The sequence below is a fragment of the Vombatus ursinus genome, unplaced genomic scaffold (assembly GCF_900497805.2).
Source record: "Vombatus ursinus unplaced genomic scaffold, bare-nosed wombat genome assembly UNPS02014910.1, whole genome shotgun sequence".
NCBI classification, from domain to species: domain Eukaryota; kingdom Metazoa; phylum Chordata; class Mammalia; order Diprotodontia; family Vombatidae; genus Vombatus; species Vombatus ursinus.
In genome coordinates this window covers 426,299-445,976 of record NW_020954688.1, presented here as the reverse complement: position 1 = coordinate 445,976, position 19,678 = coordinate 426,299, and the positions used below count along the sequence as shown (strand labels likewise).

The window sequence follows — 19,678 nt, the reverse complement described above, 5'->3', positions numbered from 1 at the left end:
GGAATATCTGGTTGATCTGGAGAAAAACACTGCCAGATATTTGGGCATAAAGGTTTGCCATGGTGACCTATTTGATCAGATTCTGATTCTGGCCATGAAGTCATGGGTCTGCTTAGTGACCTATTAAAGGAAGGGATCCACCAGAAACTAAGGCATACCCCAACACTAAGGTGGGCATCTTGGCCCCTCACCAGACCCTGGACAGAGAACTAGGTCACCCAGGACAACCAATCAGCTTCTCCTCTCCTGTTCTCAATTCAGTTCCATTTCTTAGGCATTTATTATGCCAGGTACCCTCCTAGGCACTGGGGAATACCAAGGCAACAGTAATCACCCCTGCACTTAAAAAGTTGTGGAGACATCCTGCACCCGTGAGGGTATCTTGTACTGGCCCCAGGTCTGCCTCTGGCACAACCCGAGGGAGAGGAGGAGAACCTGAGACATTTCTAAAGCCATTTGCCACTAAACTCCTGAGAAACGCAATCTCCTTTGAGCCAAGGAGAGGGGAGGAGCCAGCCTCACTCCTCATTGCTGTGTCCAAGACCCATTCCAGCCTCCAAGGGGAGGGCCCCACTGGAGCTCTGTCCATCCATGATAGCTGGACATGCCCAGGAGACCTGCCTCAAGGTTGGTTGCAAACAATCCCCTTTAGTACCTGGCCACAGGAGGAGCACAGAGGGGTGAGCTGGACACAGAGCCCTCACCATCCCTCCCTCTCTGGAAGTTGACCCTTAAGAATCAGCACACATTTAAGGAGACAGAAAAGCCACCCCCACCTCATCGACCCCACAGGTAGCCTGGCCTGGCTCCCTGCCCCAGAGAAGTGACTTCCCTGCAGCCCATGGCCACAGATAGGGCCTCTTTCCTTGTGTGTGTACAATTTATACAGTTCTTGGCCCAAGTCAGTCCCTTCACTATTTAATGTTTTGTAAGGAGGTGGTCAGCCCCGGTGGCAACACACCAATAAAAGTTGTTGGGTTGTTTTGGAAAAAAAAAAAGAAAATGAGCAAACAACAACAACAACAAAGAACTTGATTCTAAAGACCCATTATGGTGGCAGGGAAGACCAAGACACAAAGTCAGAAAAATTATTTTATAGAGTTAGAAAAAATAATAACAAAATTCATCTGGAAAAAAAAGGTCTAGAATATCAAGGGAATTAATGAAAAGAAATGCAAGGGAAGGTAGCCTATCCATAGCAGATCTTAAATTGTATTATAAAAGCAGCAATCATCAAAACTACTTGGTACTGGCTAAGAAATGTGGTGGATCAGTGGAATAGGTTAGATACATAAGACACAGTAGTCAATGACTATAGTAATCTACTGTTGGATAAACCCAAAGATTCCAGCTTCTGGGATAAGAACTCACTATTTGACAAAACATTGCTGGGAAAACTGGAAAATAGTAGAGCAGAAACTGGGCATAGACCAACATCTTATACTGTATACCAAAATAAAGTCAAAATGAGTACACAATTTAGATATAAAGGCTGATACTATAAGCAAATTGGGAGAGCCAGGAATAGTTTACCTGTCAGATTTATGGAGAATTTATGACCAAACAAGAGATAGAAAACATTATGAAATGCAAAATGGATAATTTTTATAACATTAAATTGAAAAGTTTTTGCACAAACCAAGCCAATGCAACCAAGATTTGGAGAAAAGTAGAAAATTGGGAAAAAATTTTTACAACCAGTACAGGCCTCATTTCTAAAATACATAGAGAACTGAGTCAAATTTGTAAGAATACAAATCATTCCCCAATTGATAAATGGTCAAAGGATATGAACAGACAGTTTTCAGATGAAGAAATTAAAGCTATCTATAGTCATATGAAAAAATGCTCTAAATCACTATTAATTAGAGAAATGCAAATCAAAACAACTCTGAGGTACCAAATCACACCTCTCAGATTGACTAACATGATAAAAACAGGAAAATGATAAATGCTGGAGATGTGGGAAAATCAGAATACTAATGCATTGTTGGTGGAGTTGTGAACTGATCCAACCATTCTGGAGAACAATTGGGAACTAAGCCTAAAGGGCTATAAAACTGTGTATACCCTTTGACCCAGCAAGAGTACTTCTAGGTCTGTATCCCAAAGAGATTATGCAAATGGGAAAAGGACCCACATGTACAAAAATATTTATAGTAGCTCTTTTTGTGGTGGCAAAGAATTGGAAATTGAAGGGATGCCCATCAGCTGGGTAATGGCTGAACAAGTTGTGGTATATGAATGTAATGGAATATTATTGTGTTATAAGAAATGATGAACAGGCAGATTTCAGAAAAACCTGGAAAGACTTATATGAACTGATGCTGAGTGAAGTGAGCAGAACCAGGAGAACATTGTACGCAGTAACAGCCAAATTGTGAAATGACTAACTTTGCTAGACTTGTCTCTTCTTAGCTGTGCAAGGATTCAGGACAACTCCAAAAGTCTCATGATGGAAAATGCTGTCCACATCCAGGAAAAGAACTATGGAGTCTGAATGCAGATCGAAGCATATTACTTTCTTGCTCTTTCTATCTCTTTTTTGTTTCCTCTTTCTCATGGTTTGTCCCATTGGTTCTAATTCTTCTTTGTAACATGACTAATGTGAAAATAGGTTTAATATGAATGTATATGTTGAGCCTGTATCAATATACATACCATCTTGGGGTAGGGGGAGAGGAGAGAGGGAGAAAATTTGGAACTCAAAATCTTGTGGAAATAAATGTTAAAAACTAAAAATAAATAAATTTACTAAAAAAAAATAAATACTAGAAAAAAAGAAAAAGAAATGATGAGGGGGATTTTTCAGAAAAAACACTGAAAACCTTTATGAACTGATGCAAAGTGAAGTGAACAGGATCAGGAATCATTTTATACATTAGCAGCAATAGTGTAATGATGTTTAATTGTGAAAGACTTAGTTGCTCTAATCAATACAATGATCCAAGACATTTTCAAAGGATTCACAATGGAAAAAAATGTGATTCACCTCCAGAGATAACTGAGCTCTGAGTCTAAATTGAAGTATAAGTTTTTACTTTATTTTTCTTACTTTTTTGTCATATGGCTAATAGGGAAATATGTTTTACATGATTTTCACGCATATAATTGATATATTGCTTGCATTCTCAGTGGGTATGGGAGGGATGGGAGGGAGGGAGAAAATTTGGAACTCAAAATTTAAAAAAACTTCCGCTAACAATTAAAAAAATATTTATTTATTTGTTTATTTTTAAATAAAGGGTCAGAGCCAAGATGGCAGAGTAAAGGCAGGGACTTGCCTGAGCTCTCCCCCATACCCCTTCAAATATGTTTTAAAAATGACTTTAAACAAATTCTACAGCAGCAGAACCCACAAAAAAAATGGAGTGAAACAAATTTCCAGCCCAAGACAACTTGGAAGTTTGACAGGAAAGGTCTGTTGCACCAGGAAGAAAGGAGAACAGTTCAGCACACGCTATGTTAGTGCAGACTGGGCCCCAGCAAATTTGGAACAGGGCTGGGGTGATGGCATCTCTGGCAGCAGTGGTGATTTCCAGACCTCTCAGCCCATAGACACCAAAGAAAACTTGAAAGGTCAGAAGAGGAGTCTGTTACATCTGGGTGAGAGTGGAGCGCAGTCTAGCACAGGCTGCACCAGTACAGTGCTCCCTACAGCAAACCAGGAGCAGGCCTGAGGAGTGACTGAATCGGTAGTGGCAGTGGCAATGGCTGCTTTCAGAGATCTCAGCCCACAGACAGTAAAGGGGTCAAACAACTGGTCAGAAGGAGATCACAGGGGTCTTTTTGTTAGCACTGAGGCAGGACTCTGTTGCTTTGCCCATACTTGTATATGAGTTGCAGTCATGGGTGGCAAGCTGAGGGTGAGAAGGAGCACTGGCACAGCAGAGCTTGTGGCCACAGTGGCGGGGGGGTATGCTTATCACAGTTTCAGGGCAGAAAAGAGTGCTTGTGTTCACTCACAGACCAGAACACAGGGCAGAAGAGTAGCAAACACCTCTCCTTTGATCATAACACCTTGGATGAACTGAAAACTTACAGGTCCCTAGAGGTATCTCTGAAAACAGCTACACAAAATCCCTGAAGCTTGGGACAGTATGCCCAAGCAGAGCCCTACTTTATCAAAGAGTTAAAAAGTAATAGGCTGGGGAAAATGAGCAAACAACAGAAAAAATTGACTATAGACAGTTACTATGGTGACAAGGAAGATCAAAACATGCACTCAGAAGAAGGCAACAAAGTCAAAGCTCCTATATCCAAAGCCTCCGAGAAAAATATGAATCAATCCCAGGCCATGGAAGAGCTCAAAAAGGATTTTGAGAAACAAGTAAGAGAAGTAGAGGAAAAACTGGGAAGAGAAATGAGAGAGATGCAAGAAAATCATGAAAAACAAGTCAACAGCTTGCTAAAGGCGATTCAAAAATTCACTGAAGGAAATAACGCCTTAAAAAACATACTAGGCCAAATGGTAAAAGACATCCAAAAAGCCAATGAGGAGAAGAATGCTTTCAAAAGCAGAATTGGCCAAATGGAAAAAGAAGTCCAAAAGCTCACCGAAGAAAATAATTCCTGGGACAGCTAGGTGGTGCAGTGGACAGAGCACCGGCCCTGAAGTCAGGAGGACCTGAGTTCAAATTTGGCCTCAGACCAAACACTTGACAGTAGCTGTGTGACCCTGGGCAAGTCACTTAATCCAAATTGCCTAAAAAAAAATTCCTTAAAAACTAGAATGGAGCAAATGGAAACTAATGATTTTATGAGAAACCAAGAAATTGTAAAACAAAACCAAAAGAATGAAAAAATAGAAGATAATGTGAAATATCTCATTGGAAAAACAACTGACCTGGAAAATAGATCCAGGAGAGATCATTTAAAAATTATTGGACTACCTGAAAGCCATGATCAAAAAAAAGAGCCTAGATATCATCTTTCAAGAAAGTATCAAGGAAAGCTGCCCTGATATTTTAGAACCAGAAGGTAAAATAGAAATGGAAAGAATTTACCGATCACCTCCTCAAAGAGATCCCCAAAGGAAAACCCCTAGGAATATTATAGTCAAATTCCAGAGTTCCCAGGTCAAAGAGAAAATATTGCAAGCAATCAGAAAGAAACAATTCAAATATTCTGGAAACACATCAGGATAACACAAGATTTAGCAGCTCCTACTTTAAGGGACCACAGGGCTTGGAATATGACATTCCAGAGTGCAAAGGAGATAAGATTACAGCCAAGAATCACCTACCCAGCAAAACTGAGTATAATCCCTTTGGGCGAAAAAATGGATATTCAGTGAAATTCAAGCATTCTAGATGAAAAGACCAGAGCTGAATAGAAAATTTGACTTTCAAACACAAGACACAAGAGAAGCATGAAGAGGTAAACAGGAAAGAGAAATCGTAAGAGACTTTTTAAGGTTGAACTGTTTACATTCCTACATGGAAAGACAATATTTATAACTCATATGACCTTTATCAGTGTTGGGGTAGTTGGAGGGGGAAAATTATATGTATAGATAGATTAATAGATAGAGGGCACAGGGTGGGTTGAAGATGAAGGGGTGATATCTGGGGAATAAAACTAAGGGGTGAGAGAGGATTATACTGGGAGAAGGAGAAAAGGAGAGGTAGAATGGGGTAAATTATCTCACATAAAATAGACAAGAACAAGTTTTTACAGTGGAGGGGAAGTGGGAGAAGGTGAGAGGGAATGAGTGAATCTTATTCTCATAGGATTTGGCTTAAGGAGGGAATGACACACACTCAAGTGGATATGGAAAGCTATCTTACCCTACAGGAAAGTAGGGGGGAAGGGGATAAGAGATGGGGGGGAGAGGATGATAAAGGGGAGGGCAGATTGAGGGAGGGGGTAATCATAAGCAAACACTTCTGAGGCAGGACAGGGTCAAAAGAGAGAATAGAATAAATGGGGGGTAGGATAGGGTGAAGGGAAATACAGTTAATTTTCCACAGCATGACTATTATGGAAGTGTTTTGCATGACTACACAAGTATAACTTGTATCGAGTTGCTTGCCTTCTCAATGAGGGTGGGTGGGTAGGGAGGAAGGAAGAAAATTTGGAACTTAAAGTTTTAGAAACAAATGTTAAAAAATTGTTTTCACACGCAACTGGGAAATAAGATATACAGGCAATGGGATATAGAAATCTATCCTTCCCTACAGGAAAATAGGAGAGGAAGGGGATGGGTTGGGGCGAGATAGAAGGGAGGGCAGATTAGAGGAAAGGGTAATCAGAATGCATGCTGTCTTGGGATTGGGGGAGGGATGAGATGGGGAGAAAATTTGGAACTCAAAATCTTGTGGCAATGAATGTTGAAAACTAAAAATAAATAAATTAATGAATTTTAAAAAATTTTTAAAAATTGTCTCAAAGAGGGAATAACATATACACTCACTTGGGTATAGAAAGATTTCTAGCTTACATTAGAGGAAAGTAGGAGGGAAAGGGGTTAAGAAAATGGGGGCAATGATAGAAGGGAGGACAGACTGGGGTAGTCAGAAGCAAAACACTTTTGAAGAGGGTCAGGGTGAAAGGAGAGAGAGAGAATAGAATAAATGGTAGTGGGGTGGGGGAGAATAAGATAGAAGGAAATGCAGTTAACAATAGTAACTGTGAAAAAAAAATTGAAGCAAGTTTCTCTGATAAAGGCCTCATTTCTCAAACACATAGAGAACTGAGTCAAATTTATAAAAATAAGAGCCCTTCCTCAATTGATAAATGATCAAAAGATGAGACAAATTTTCAGATGAAGTAATCAAAGCTATCTATAGCCATATTAAAAAATGCTTTAACTCACTATTGATTGAAGAAATGCAAATTAAACCACTCTGAGGTACTACCTTATACCTATTAGATTGAGTAATAGGACAGAAAAGATAGATGACAAATGTTGGAGGAGATGTGGGTGAAATGAGACATTAACATGCTGTTGGTGGACTTGTGAACTGATTTAACCATTCTGTAGAGCAATTTGAAACTATAAAACCATGCACACCCTTTGACCTAGCAGTACCACTACCATATCCCAAAAGAGATAAAAAAACTAAAAGGAAAAGGACCTATATGTAAAAAAATACTTATAGCAGCTCATTTCTGGGGCCAAAGAATTCAAAATTGAGGGGAGGCCCATCAATTGGGGAATGACTGAACAAGTTGTGGTATGTAATTGCTATTGTACTATAAGAAATAATGAACAGGATGCTCTCAGAAAAAAACTTGGAAACTTGAAAAACTCTCTGGAAAAACTTGCACGGGCTGATGCAAAATGAAATGTACTGTGTACAAAGTAAGAGAAATATTGTAAGATGATCAGCTGTGAATGACTTGGCTATTCTCAGCAATGCAGCAATCCAAGACAACTCTGAAGGACTTATGATGGAAAATGCTGTCCATCTCCAGAGAAAGACCTGATGGTGTCTGAATACAGATTGATGCATACTTTTTAAAAGCTTTATTTTTCTTGAGGTTTCTTTTTTGTCCATATTTTCTTTCATAACATGACTATTATGGATATGTTTTGCATGACTACACATGTATACCTTATATTAAACTGCTTGCCTTCTCAATGGGGTGAGGTGGGGAGGGAGAAAAATTTGGAACTCAAAGTTTTGAAAATGAATGTTAAAAATTCTTTTTACATGTAACTGGGGGAAAATAAAATAATAGAAAAAACTAAATAAAAATAAAGCTAAATCTTGAATGAAAAATAATGGAATGGTGCTTGCCTCAAGAATTGTTCATTTTACTGTCTGGATCCAACACATACATAGATAAATAAAGACACTGTCATTTCAGAATAGAGAAAACACTCAGAATAGGTGGGGTTATGAGGAAAGGTGTGCGTGTAAGTAGGGGGAGGGTGTTAGGGAAGGCTTTCCAGAGGAGTTGGCTCCTGACTTTATGAAGACAAATACTCAGGGAGAATAAATGAAAAGGGATTTATTTTTAGAAATGGAGAATCTTGCCAAAACTACTTATAATTTATATATCTGTATCTATATCTATATATAAACCATACATTCTGGGAAGTTTTTTGCCAAATAAAAAATGCTTAGTGCCATGAAGAATTGTGCTTTATTCAAAAGGGAGAAACAAGTTACATTAAGAATTCCCTTCACTCTTAGGAAATTGTTTTGTTCTGCATTACCTGCCCACCTCCCCTGCCCCCACCTCACCACTGGATGTACCTATTTTTATAATATAAGTAAACCATTTTTAATAAGGTCCCTTTGGTGAGCTTTTGAGATGAGTTGTCATAATTGCTGTCCTTCCTGAGAAAATGAAACATTCTGTGACTTAAAGAAAATCCAGAAAAAAAACCAATGTAATTATTTTGATATCACTTTGCTTTAACTAACTAATTACAACTATTATGTTGTTGTTTTAAAGACAGCAGATAAATTAGAGGTCAAATGGCAGATTCAGGAAACAGTAGTTAGGGTTGACTTAAAACACATTGTAAGAAAAGGGAGAACACTAAAAAATAAGTGTAGAAAGTTAAGTTGGGAAAACATTGTGGAGTTATTTAAATACCAGGCTGGAGAGTTTATATTTTTTTCCTAGAGGTGATGGAAAACTACTCAAGATTTTTGATCAGATAAGTACTGTACCTTTAGAAAAAAAATTGACAACTTCATAGAAAATTAATTAGAGTAAGGAGATTCTGGAAGCAGAAATAGCAATTGGGAAGAGGCCAGGTAAGACATGATAAGATACTGAAGTCAGTGAGTGATCATGTAAATGGAAAGGATAAAGATCTGAGAAGTGTGAAGGTAGACTTGTAAAGACTTAACTACTAATTGAGTGTGTGTGTGTGTGTATGTGTAGAGACAGAGAAAGAGAAACAGAGAGACAGGGATAGAGACACACACATACACAGACAGACAGAGATGAAGAGAGAGACAGAGAGAGATCAACAATGACATCAAGGTTGTAGAGGGAAGTTTAGAAGAGAAGGTTTTAAGGAAAAAGATAAGTTCAAAACTTTCCTGCTTATCTGTGCTTCCTTCTGAATTTGGTTCTGTTCTCTTTTGTATATGTAATATGTAATGAATACACTGTGGTTCCACTTTCCAGAGCCAGGTCTCTACATCTGTGCACCTTGGAGTTCTAGGGTACCCTGATAATTTAGAATGTTTCTTTTCTATTGCTATCAGCTTCAAATTCCACTATCTGATCTTCACCATTGTCAGGCAATGTTGAAATTGTTGTTGTTGTTCAGCAGTGTCTGACTCTTTGTGACCCCATTTGGGGTTTTTTTTGCAGAGATACTGGAGTGGTTTGCCATTTTCCTCTCTAGCTCATTTTATAGATGAGGAAACTGAGCCACACAGGGTTAAGTGACTTGCCCAAGGTTCACCCAGCTAGTAAATATCTGAGACCAGATTTGAACTAAGGAATATGAGTCTTCCTGACTCCAGGCCCAGATCCATTGTGCCACCTAGCTGCTGCAACCCAATAGAGAGTAATATCCCAGTTCCACTAAACCACTTAATATCAATTATCTTTTAAAATGAGATATTTACTTCAAAGATAAAGCAAGAACAAGTTACAAGCCTTCCTTCTCCCCATGCCCTTTCGGGCACAACATCTCAGGCACATGCTCATCTTTATAGTATCTTTAGTCTCTGAGGAGTAAGCTTACTCTTAGCACAGTTCCTACACAGCATTGACCCCAGATTTGGCCTGACTGCCACATGATTCCTTTTCTCGGCTACTGCTGGACTAAGTCACTCTTAAAGTTTATTTTTTGCTCCTCCAGACATCAATACTGTGATAGCTGCAAATCTATACCCTGAAATGGCTGGGCACTTTTCACCTGACCATTTAAAATTCACAAAATGCAACAATCTACCCTCTTTACTTAGGAAGGAAAAGAACAATGAGGCCAAGTATTGAAGCAACTCAAAACTTGGAGAAAACTAAAGAGCTCTTTTCTTCTTTTTTTCTACTCTCATTAACTGTGTCCTGTCCCACATGCAGGCTCAAGACATAGATCTTCATCAATAAGGAATCCTACATCACTGAGCTTTGGGACTGGGTTATACTTATTGATTGCCAGGCACTGTGATAAATGCTGGGGATACAATACATGCAAAGAGAAAGTTAATCCTGCCTTCAAAGAGTTTATATTCTAATGAGTGGAAGACGAGACACAAAAGAGAACTAAAAAAGTCAGGGTTGGGGTGGAGGTAGAGGGAGGAAAGAAAATACCTGGCATGGGGACATGGTTTTGAGTTCCAGCAATCAAGCACAAGGCTGGGAGGGGAATTAAGGTCACACGGGTCCCTCCACAAAATAGAGGTTCCACAAGGAACTCACCAGTGAGAAGGAGTAGGAAGTTCCATGGTGAGGCCCAGTTGCTAAGGGAAGTACTAAAAGACTGTATGGTTTGAAGTCTGGGAGCCAGGAGCTAGACCAGGAGGAAAGAGCAACAAAGCTGCAGGTCCACCCCTAGTCTGTGCCTCTGAACTGAATACAAGATCCTGTGCTGCATTAGAAAAATGAATTTGCACACCCAGGTCACTTGACTATGGGTTGAATCCATGATATTTACCTGGAAAAGACTGCCACCTTCTGATCACTACTTGCTCTGGTATTCTTTCTTAAATGAAGTCATGGATATAAATGCTATAATATATATGTATATATTACATATACATATATATACACACAAACATATATACATAGTCATATGCATTTCAATTGCACTAAAGTACTATATAATTACTGTACAAACATTCAGTTCACTAAATATATGGTAAGAGTTTACTATTTGTAAAGCACTCTGCTAGGTTCTGGGGACATATTAACTTTCAGAAAAGTGATATACTTGAATTCCAAGATATTATTCCTATTTTACAACTTTGTGTCTGTTTCGTCACCTGTAAAATCATGGTATTGAACTAGATAGATGTTATCTATGGTCCTTTCTAGCTGGAACATTCTGACATTTGAATTATCAGGATGTTAATCATGCTCCATTTGTGTATCTGGTTGGATATTACATCTCATTTTTTTTTTTTAGTGAGGCAATTGGGGATAAGTGACTTGCCCAAGGTCACACAGCTAGTAAGTGTCAAGTGTTTGGTCTGAGGCCCTATTTGAACTCAGGTCCTCCTGACTTCAGGGCCGATGCTCTATCCACCGCGCCACAAAGCTGCCCCAATATTACATCTCCTAAGCAAGTTTGCTGATGTCTAGAAACAGACATAGCTATCAACAGCAAATCAATTGAACTTTAGGCCCTTTAGGAAGATCTGGATCTTGCTTGTGGTATCCTTCAATGCCTCTTTCATTGTTTCATTCCTTAGACTGAAGATGAAAGGGTTCAGCAGGGGTGTGACAATGCTTGAGAGGACAAAGAGGATCTTATTAAAGTGAAGGTTACTCTTCTGTGAGGGACGGACATAGACAAAGATGGAGATCCCATAGCCCATTGATACCACAGTGAAGTGTGAGGCACAAGTGGCAAATGCTTTGCGTTGACCTTGAACTGAGGGGATTTTCAGAATTGTGGAAATAATGTGGACATAGGAGACCACTGTTAATGTTAGTGAGCTAATAAGTAGTACAAAGGAACTGAAAAAGTCCAACAGTTCAATAGCTTTGATGTCAGCACATGCAAGGTGCAATAGGGGAGCACTATCACAGAAGAAATGGTCAATCACATTGGGCCCACAATATGGCAGTTCTCCCTTAAGGATAGTAGATGGGAGGATGAGCAGAAAACCACTTAACCAGGATAGGATGACAAGTCGAACACAGAGTGGATGGGTCATGATAGTGGGATATTGAAGGGGACTACAGATGGCAATATAACGATCATAAGACATGACAGCAAAGAGGATAAACTCAGTACATGCAGAAAGGAAGTAGAAATAAGATTGTGAGAAGCATCCAGCAAAAGAGATGGTTTTTTTCTCAGATAGAAAATCAACCAGCATCTTAGGAACGGCACAGGTTATGGTTAAGGTTTCGCTGAAGGAAAGGTGGCTGAGGAAGAAATACATAGGTGAATGGAGTCTATAGTCCACCCAGATCAGAGTGATGATAAGGAAATTGCCTAAAATAGTCACCAAATAGGCCAATAAAAATAGTAGAAAGAGTAGGCCACTCAAGGTTGGAGTAGTGGGGATTCCCACAAGGATGATCTCTGTCACCATTGTCCAATTCCTCTTCTCCATAATGCCCTTGATCTCCCCTGCTGAGACAGTCACAGAAGAAAAAACAGCCAGATGAACCCCACCCATCAAAAAATCCTTAGGTAAGAATGGAGGAGGAAAGGACATTTCATTAATCAATCAGTATGCTAGGTGGAAAGCACTGTATTAAGGTCTTGGGATATAAAAATAAGAGCAAAATTTCCCCTGCCCTCAAGGAGCTTACATTCTAGTGTGGAAGTCAATATGTATATTAATATATTGTCTTTCTTCTATGTAACCATCATTTTATCCCACTATCTTTCATTAAAAAGGTTCCAATCAAGATAAGGGCACACGTTTACTTTTCAGTAACAGTTCCTTTATAGCATGTCTATACAGTCTATCAATGTGACTGTTATGCTAGTTAGCTCCACTTCAAAATCAATGTAACCAGGGAATGGTTGAAACTACTAATGGTGGGAGATCTGATCAGTTATTAGTAGACTATTAATTTATTGAAGGCAAGGGCTATTTTGGTTTTTGTTTTGTATCCAGAGAACCTTTCTTAATACCTAGTAAATAGTTGATGTTTAATAAATGTTTAATAAATTGGGCTTAATTGAAGCATTACTCACCTTACAAAGTTATTGTGATGAACATGTTTTACAAAAATACTATGATTACTATTAGTAAAGAATATGTTTTTGCTTTTGAAAAAGGCATTACGTCAGATTTTATATCAGATTTTTGATCTGATATTTTCATCTCAGCTTTCCATGTCAAACCATCTTTGGAGAACATAATATACCCTACAGCACTAAGTAGAGAAGAAAAGACTCCGTTCATCACTCTCTTCAACGAGTAAGTCAATTATCCCAAGATGAAATGTACTAGGTCATCTTAGGTATCAACATATGGATCAGAACATCAGAATGCGTTTACAACTATATATGTAGATGTACATATGTGTCTATATATGTACATTTATATAGATATATACATACAAAACATGGCTACATTCTTAAAGTTCTGCCTAACTAATCCTAATCCTTTTGCTATTTCACCATCCTATTTCAATAAAGGTGACCTAATAAGAGAGTTCATGAAGAGATAAATAGGCATATAGACAATCGGAACAGATAAATATAATCTAGCCAGATTCTCAAAAAGCTTCACCATGATTAGACACCAAAGGCAATTTGGTGTTGGTAAATTAGTGACTAGTTGCCCCTCAAGAAACATACATTGAATCTAGAATAGTCCATAGGAAGGCAGGAAAAACAGAAGCATTTGAGATGTAGTGGAAATTGTACTAGGTTTGCAGTTAGAGGATTTGAGTTCAATCCTGATTTTGCATGGCCTATGGGTAGGTCAGAACCTCAATCCTCACATGCAAAATGAATTGAATGAAGTAGATAACCTGTAGAGTCCCTTCTATCTCTAAGAAAAAAAAATAAAAATCCTTTGATCATAATATTGGCTTTAGAAATTGAGAGAGTTGTTTTTATAAGGAAAGAGTAGGCGGAAGAGAAACCAATGCCTAGAGAGTGGAAGGAAAGGAGCAGTAGCTGCTTACAGGTTTCATTTGCCAGTGTTCAACATAAAACACAAAATATGGAGAATATATTTGCTAACTTCATCAAGGGGTTCTTTGGCAAACAAGAAGCATGGATTCTAGTAGTTGGTCTGGATGATGCAGGAAATAAAAATTATTTTGGGCAAACTGAAACTGATTGAAATAGTAATTACTATTCCTACTATGGGTTTCAATATAAAAACAAAAAATTTGTAGAATACAAAAACATTAGCTTCACAATGTGGGATGGCCAGGACAAGATCCAACACCATGGCACCATTTCTTCCAATGTACAAGGATTGATTTCTGTGGTTGACAGTAAAGGCAGAGGAGTGAATGAGACCTGAGAAGAACTATTGAGAATGTTTGCAGAGGATGGGCTTTAGAGATAACATTTTTGCCATCTTATTAGTGTTTGCTAGTAAATAGGGTTTTTCCATTGCCATGAATACAGCTGAAATCACAGATAAACTTGGATTTATCACCCTTTTTGCCACAGAAACTTAAACATTGACACATGGCTGCTGAGGGTTAGCATGTAGCACCAGAGATGAATGCTAATCCTACTGGCTTGTGAGATCTGTATTGAGATTCATTTTGGTGGCTGGTTTTTAACTGAAACTCAGTGTATTATTTAAATAGTTAAAAAAAAAAAAAAGACCAAAAGACTTGAAGGCACAGAAGAAGGCGTGTAAAAAGAACTTACAATTAGTGTAAGTTTCAGAGTAATAACTTGGATAGAAACTTATTTTAATTGTCTATAGTTTCTCCGGAAACTTGGGAAATGAAAAAATCAAAATCAAAAAAGTGAACCATTTTGCGTGGTTAGAAATAGAGATTCATAAAGTTCCATGTCTTTTTATATTAATATATTTCACAGAGTTTGTGTGTGTATTTTATTCTCACATGGATATTTATTAGAGGGGATAAAAGGTTTGAGATTGTGGTTCAGAGCAGGATGCACATTGAGAATGATAGAGCTTCAGCCACAACCCACTTATGACTAGACTTACCCATCCCCCTCCTGCAGTTCAGGTCCAGCTGCAATTAGTTCTCCATCTTGAATGACTCTTAGGAAGGACACAATGATGACTTGTTATAAACATTGAAAAGAGTTTTTTGACATATTTGTAAAACAAAAAACAGCCTTTTAAATTTGGTCAAATATGTGATGCTTCTCTTTGAAATCACTCTAGAAATCTCTCCACAGAGAACACAGCTGTATTAGATCCATAGCTTGGTTGGAGATATTTCAAAGACACAATTGAGAACACCAAAATTTTTTTATATGGTGTCTAGGTATTAAAAGAAAATAAATTGAGCATGAAAACTTAGAGAATAGTTCCATTTTAGAAGTATTTGGCCCCATTATGGAATAATCTCCCTTCTGCATATGTGTGAAATGCCCTTTAGTATCCCTCATACTATAAGGGTCAGATACCATCTGAACAAAAATTATTTTTTTCTTTTATATTTTAATAAACACTGAGCAAGCTGGAGCTGTTAAACTTTATCTCAGTACGAGTTTGTTTGATATTGTGGAAACTCACTGCTTTCAATACACTATTAGTAATCAACTATTTTCTATGCTTGTTTTCAGTTTTCATTTTGAGGAACAAACACTGTAATTAAAGCTATTAAACTCACTGAACTATTTTTTTTAAAAAAAGAACTAAAATATTTGAGGCTGTAAAAATAACAGGTCAGAGAGAATTTGATATAAAATAATGACTTAATGACTAAAGTCTCATAGAAACTGAGATTTGGAAGAGATCTTAGTGATCACCTAGTCCAACCATTTGCTAGGTCCATGATTCCATTCTGCTATAGTCTTAACAAGTGGTGGGCTAGTGTCTGGTTGAACACATTTAATAATTAGTAATTCATTACCTAATAATCCATTTGATTTAATTTTCTTATTTTATCATCATTATCATTATCTGTTAAAAATAATATGAAGGTGGAGATTATGGAATGAAAAGATGGAATTTTCTATGTGGAGCTGACATTAAAGATCATTTGAACTTTGAGTAACTTTCCAAATGTAGTAAAGAAAGTAAATGGAAATTCAGACCACAAACTAGGCTTTCTTGACTGCAGGTCTTGGTTTTTTTCTACTATGCCATATTATCTTCTATTGTGATAGCAATAATACATACTTTTATAGCAAATGTATACTAATTTGCAATTGAACCCTGAAATATAGTTTACAAAGGCTCATTCAATTCCTCCTTTTTTCCCTGAGTAGTAGAAATAGACAACAATGATATTAAATCTACCCACTTTGCAAAGCTTTTTAGTAGAGGTAACTGGAAGGTAAACTATAAACTGTTATATTGGAGGGGTATAATGTGCAGCATAAAAGAACTGCCATGTTGAGAGACCTCTGGGATGGTAAATTATAAAACATGAACCTCCAAGCTAAATGACTACTGGCAAAATTCAACTAATAGATGTTAACAAATGATCTCTTCCTTAATCATCACTTTAGACATTGAACAACTAGAGATACTAAGGGCAACAGTATTCTTTGATCATGGACCATAGATTGTCCATGTCTGATTCTTCAAGAGGTTCTCTCATTTTCCTATCTACAAATCTGAGAACATGCGGCATCTTTTATCAGTCCCTAAACCTTTTCCCTGAAAAGATATGTGATCTCCAGAAATGATATCAACCTTGGCTGAAGCCAGTAGTGATTACTCATCTGATCAAGAAGAAAATTCAGCTCTTGTACATTTCTTCTTCCGGAAGCAGACTTCAGGGAAGAGTCTACTTGGGCCAAAAGCAACAGTGAGAAAGATTCTGGGAATGAACCAACTGCCAACCTAATACAAAGTAATGCATTAGAGTATGCCAAAGCGGAAAGTCACCTCTAAGTTTTGCACTAGCTATAAATTTAGTTCGGCACAGGGGAGACAAATGTCTGAGTTGGAAAAAAAAATCTTACTCTGAAAGAGTGGATAATTGGAGAGCTCATTAAATCCCACATCCCACAGGGATTCTAAAAAATAAGGAAATCTTACTTTAAATTATTGGTTTTTCTGTAGCTAACTCAGGTATTGTCTAATCTAAGGGTAAGTAACCTGTAGTAAGGGCACAGCTGAGTTTAGCATCCTTATATTCCTCAACATATTCATATATTGTATCTTCTCCCTCCTTAATTTTTTTCCCTTTTGTTCCTCTCCCTTGTTTTCTTTGTTTTGTAAACCTTAAATCTCAGAATGGCACCAAGCACCTTGCTTAGTTCTTAATGTTTCTCAGGATTTGATGAGACCAAATACCTCTATCTGCCACCAAAGTTTGCTAAAAGTATACATTAATTATCTTTAATATTTGGGAAGTCACTAATTTGAACCACCGACCATTTGACAACTCAGCACGCACTGCCAGCCAAATTCCACATGACAAAGGTCATTAAGACCTTTGTTTTTGTATAAGAAAGTTTGTTTTTCCACCTTTGTAAATAGAGGATCAAATTGAAAATTTCTACTGAAACCCCACTCTAGAATAGATAACCCCAAGGATGTATAAACATCTCATATACTTCTTTTGTAAGTTTTGACATCCTAAATAGATATTAAGCCTCTGGATCTTTTTCCCCCTTGAAATTCTTTTCATTTTGTAGCTTTCTGGGTAAGCCATGATTAGTCATTAATATAATATGTATCTATAATGTAATTTATCACCTAGCTAGAAGTTTGAAGTAAAAAGTTAATTCCTTCAGTGCTTTGCCCTCAAATCTCATTTTGCATCTCTATTATTGATGCTGCAGTAGAGCACCTAGCATGTATAAAAGAACCAGACTAATACCTCTTCTGTTTAACATGAGTTGGGAATTAATGATGAAACTTGTCAATTGCCAATCCCTTCTAAAATTATACTAGTAAGAGGTATAGGAAAATAAACTGTTCTCCCCCCCCCCCTAAAAAAATAAGGAAGTCTATTTTCTTCTATGAGGTCGACTGATCAATTATTTCTAAAACAAGGTAATTCTCTCCTCTTTTTAAGGGCAGGTTCAGTTCTATAGGACAGAGATGATTTATATATGATAATGAAGTAGGGCTATGAATGTGTTTCCAGACCTGAAAACCATTCTATTTCAAAGAGCTAAATAAACTGATCATTCAAAAGCAGAAAGACAAGATGAATTGCATGGAGATAAAGCCTATGAACATTCCCAAAACAACCTAAAGAATAAGTCACATATAGTTAAATGGATTCATAATTATTAGCCTTCAGATTAGGGGAACAATTGGATTTGTGTTATTTCTCGGATTAGTAAATGAAGTAACAAGGTGCTCCAGATCACATGGTCCTTCAGGGAGAGAAATCCAAATGATAATTCTAGTTTTTCAGAAAAAAAAAAACCAACTTGGTTCTTCGTCAGTTAAAAACATCTCATTCAGAGGAACCAAGGAAGGTGAAAAAGCAAAAAAGGGATTGTGGTAAGGTGAAGTGATAATTTATATTAAAAATCAACATCCAGACTTTGGTTAGTTGAGTAGGGGAAATTACATATGGGAAATAGAAGCTGGAGTATCTTATCAGGTTTATATCATCCCCACAAAGTGTTTCAACAGAGTACACACTTTTCCACACAGGCCAAGAGGCACAGCAATAGTCAACCAATTATATCTGCCTGCACTCTATTCTAACCTCTCCTTTTCCTTGATAAAAATCAGACATTGCCAGTTCCTTGAAGTCCCATTCCTGTAAGGCTCTTTCCAATGGAAAAACTTTATGGGAATTTTCACAAATCATTTCATAGACGAAGACCTTTAAATTGAGTCTATCTTTTTTAATTGAAGATGAGAAAAGTTTAGGACAGAAGAAGGAGGCAATGGGATGGGGCTTTTCCTTATCATTTTCCTTATTTCCTTATTCAACTCCTTGGTAGAAAAAGATTGGGGCCAAGATGAACTAAGGAAGAGTTGAGATGAACTAAGGAATGAGACCAAGAAAGAGTGCTTGCAGTGGTAAATGGAGCAAAAACCTTTTAATTTAACATAATCAAAATTATCTATTTTATGTTTTGTAGTGCTCTCTATATTTTCTTTGGTCCTAAATTTTCTCTTATCTATAGATCTGACAGATAAATTATCCTATACTCTCCTAATTTGCTTATGGTATCACCCTTTTATGTGTAAATCATGCACCCATTTTGACCTTATCTTGGTATGTGGTGTGAGATGTCGATCTATACCTACTCTCTGCCACACTGTTTTCCAGTTTTTACAGCAATATTTGTTAAACAGTGAGCATTTGTTCCAAAAGCTTAGATATTTGAGTTTATCATATATGAGATTACTATGGATATTTACTGTAATGTAATTTGTACCTAATCAATTCCACTCTATTTCTTAGTCAATACCAAATTGTTTTGATAATTACTGCTTTATAATATAGTTTGGGATCTGGTATAGCTAGATTACCTTACCTGTAGCTTTTTTGAGATTGCACTCTCTTTGAGCAGCTTTTGGTATCTTCCATTGAATGGTAAAATACATAATTAAAACAGTTACACATGAGTTAAAAATTAAAAGTAAGTCAAATTACATTCCCAAGAGGTTCCACCTCACTTAGCAAGTTCCTCTATTGATAACTTAGGGCAGGGTATGTTGCTTTTCTTGTTGTTACAAATATTATTTAGTTTAAAAAATTAATAATTGCAAAGTCTTTCGAAAAGCATTCATTCATCAGTTTTTTCCTTTATAAGTTTTAAATATATTTGATGCAAAAATCAAATATTAAAAATTTATGGAAATAATCACATTCTGGAGTTATATGCAGAAAAGTAAAGGTTGTTGTGGTACATCAGTCTTTTTCAATTGTGTCTGACTCTTTGTGACCCTGTTAGAGGTTGTTTTGGCAAATATACTGGAATGGTTTGCCATTTCCTTCTCCAACTCATTTTACAGGTGAGGGTTAAATGACT

The 19,678-nt window shown here is 37.2% G+C and overlaps 1 protein-coding gene across 1 annotated transcript; it reads right to left on the bottom strand.

Annotated features, from left to right (window-relative positions):
• Positions 1-11,249: 11,249 nt before the first annotated feature.
• Positions 11,250-12,185, bottom strand: LOC114029177 (olfactory receptor 6M1-like). Its single transcript, XM_027843534.1, has one exon. The coding sequence runs from the start codon at positions 12,183-12,185 to the stop codon at positions 11,250-11,252; it is 936 nt and encodes a 311-aa protein (XP_027699335.1).
• Positions 12,186-19,678: the final 7,493 nt, after the last annotated feature.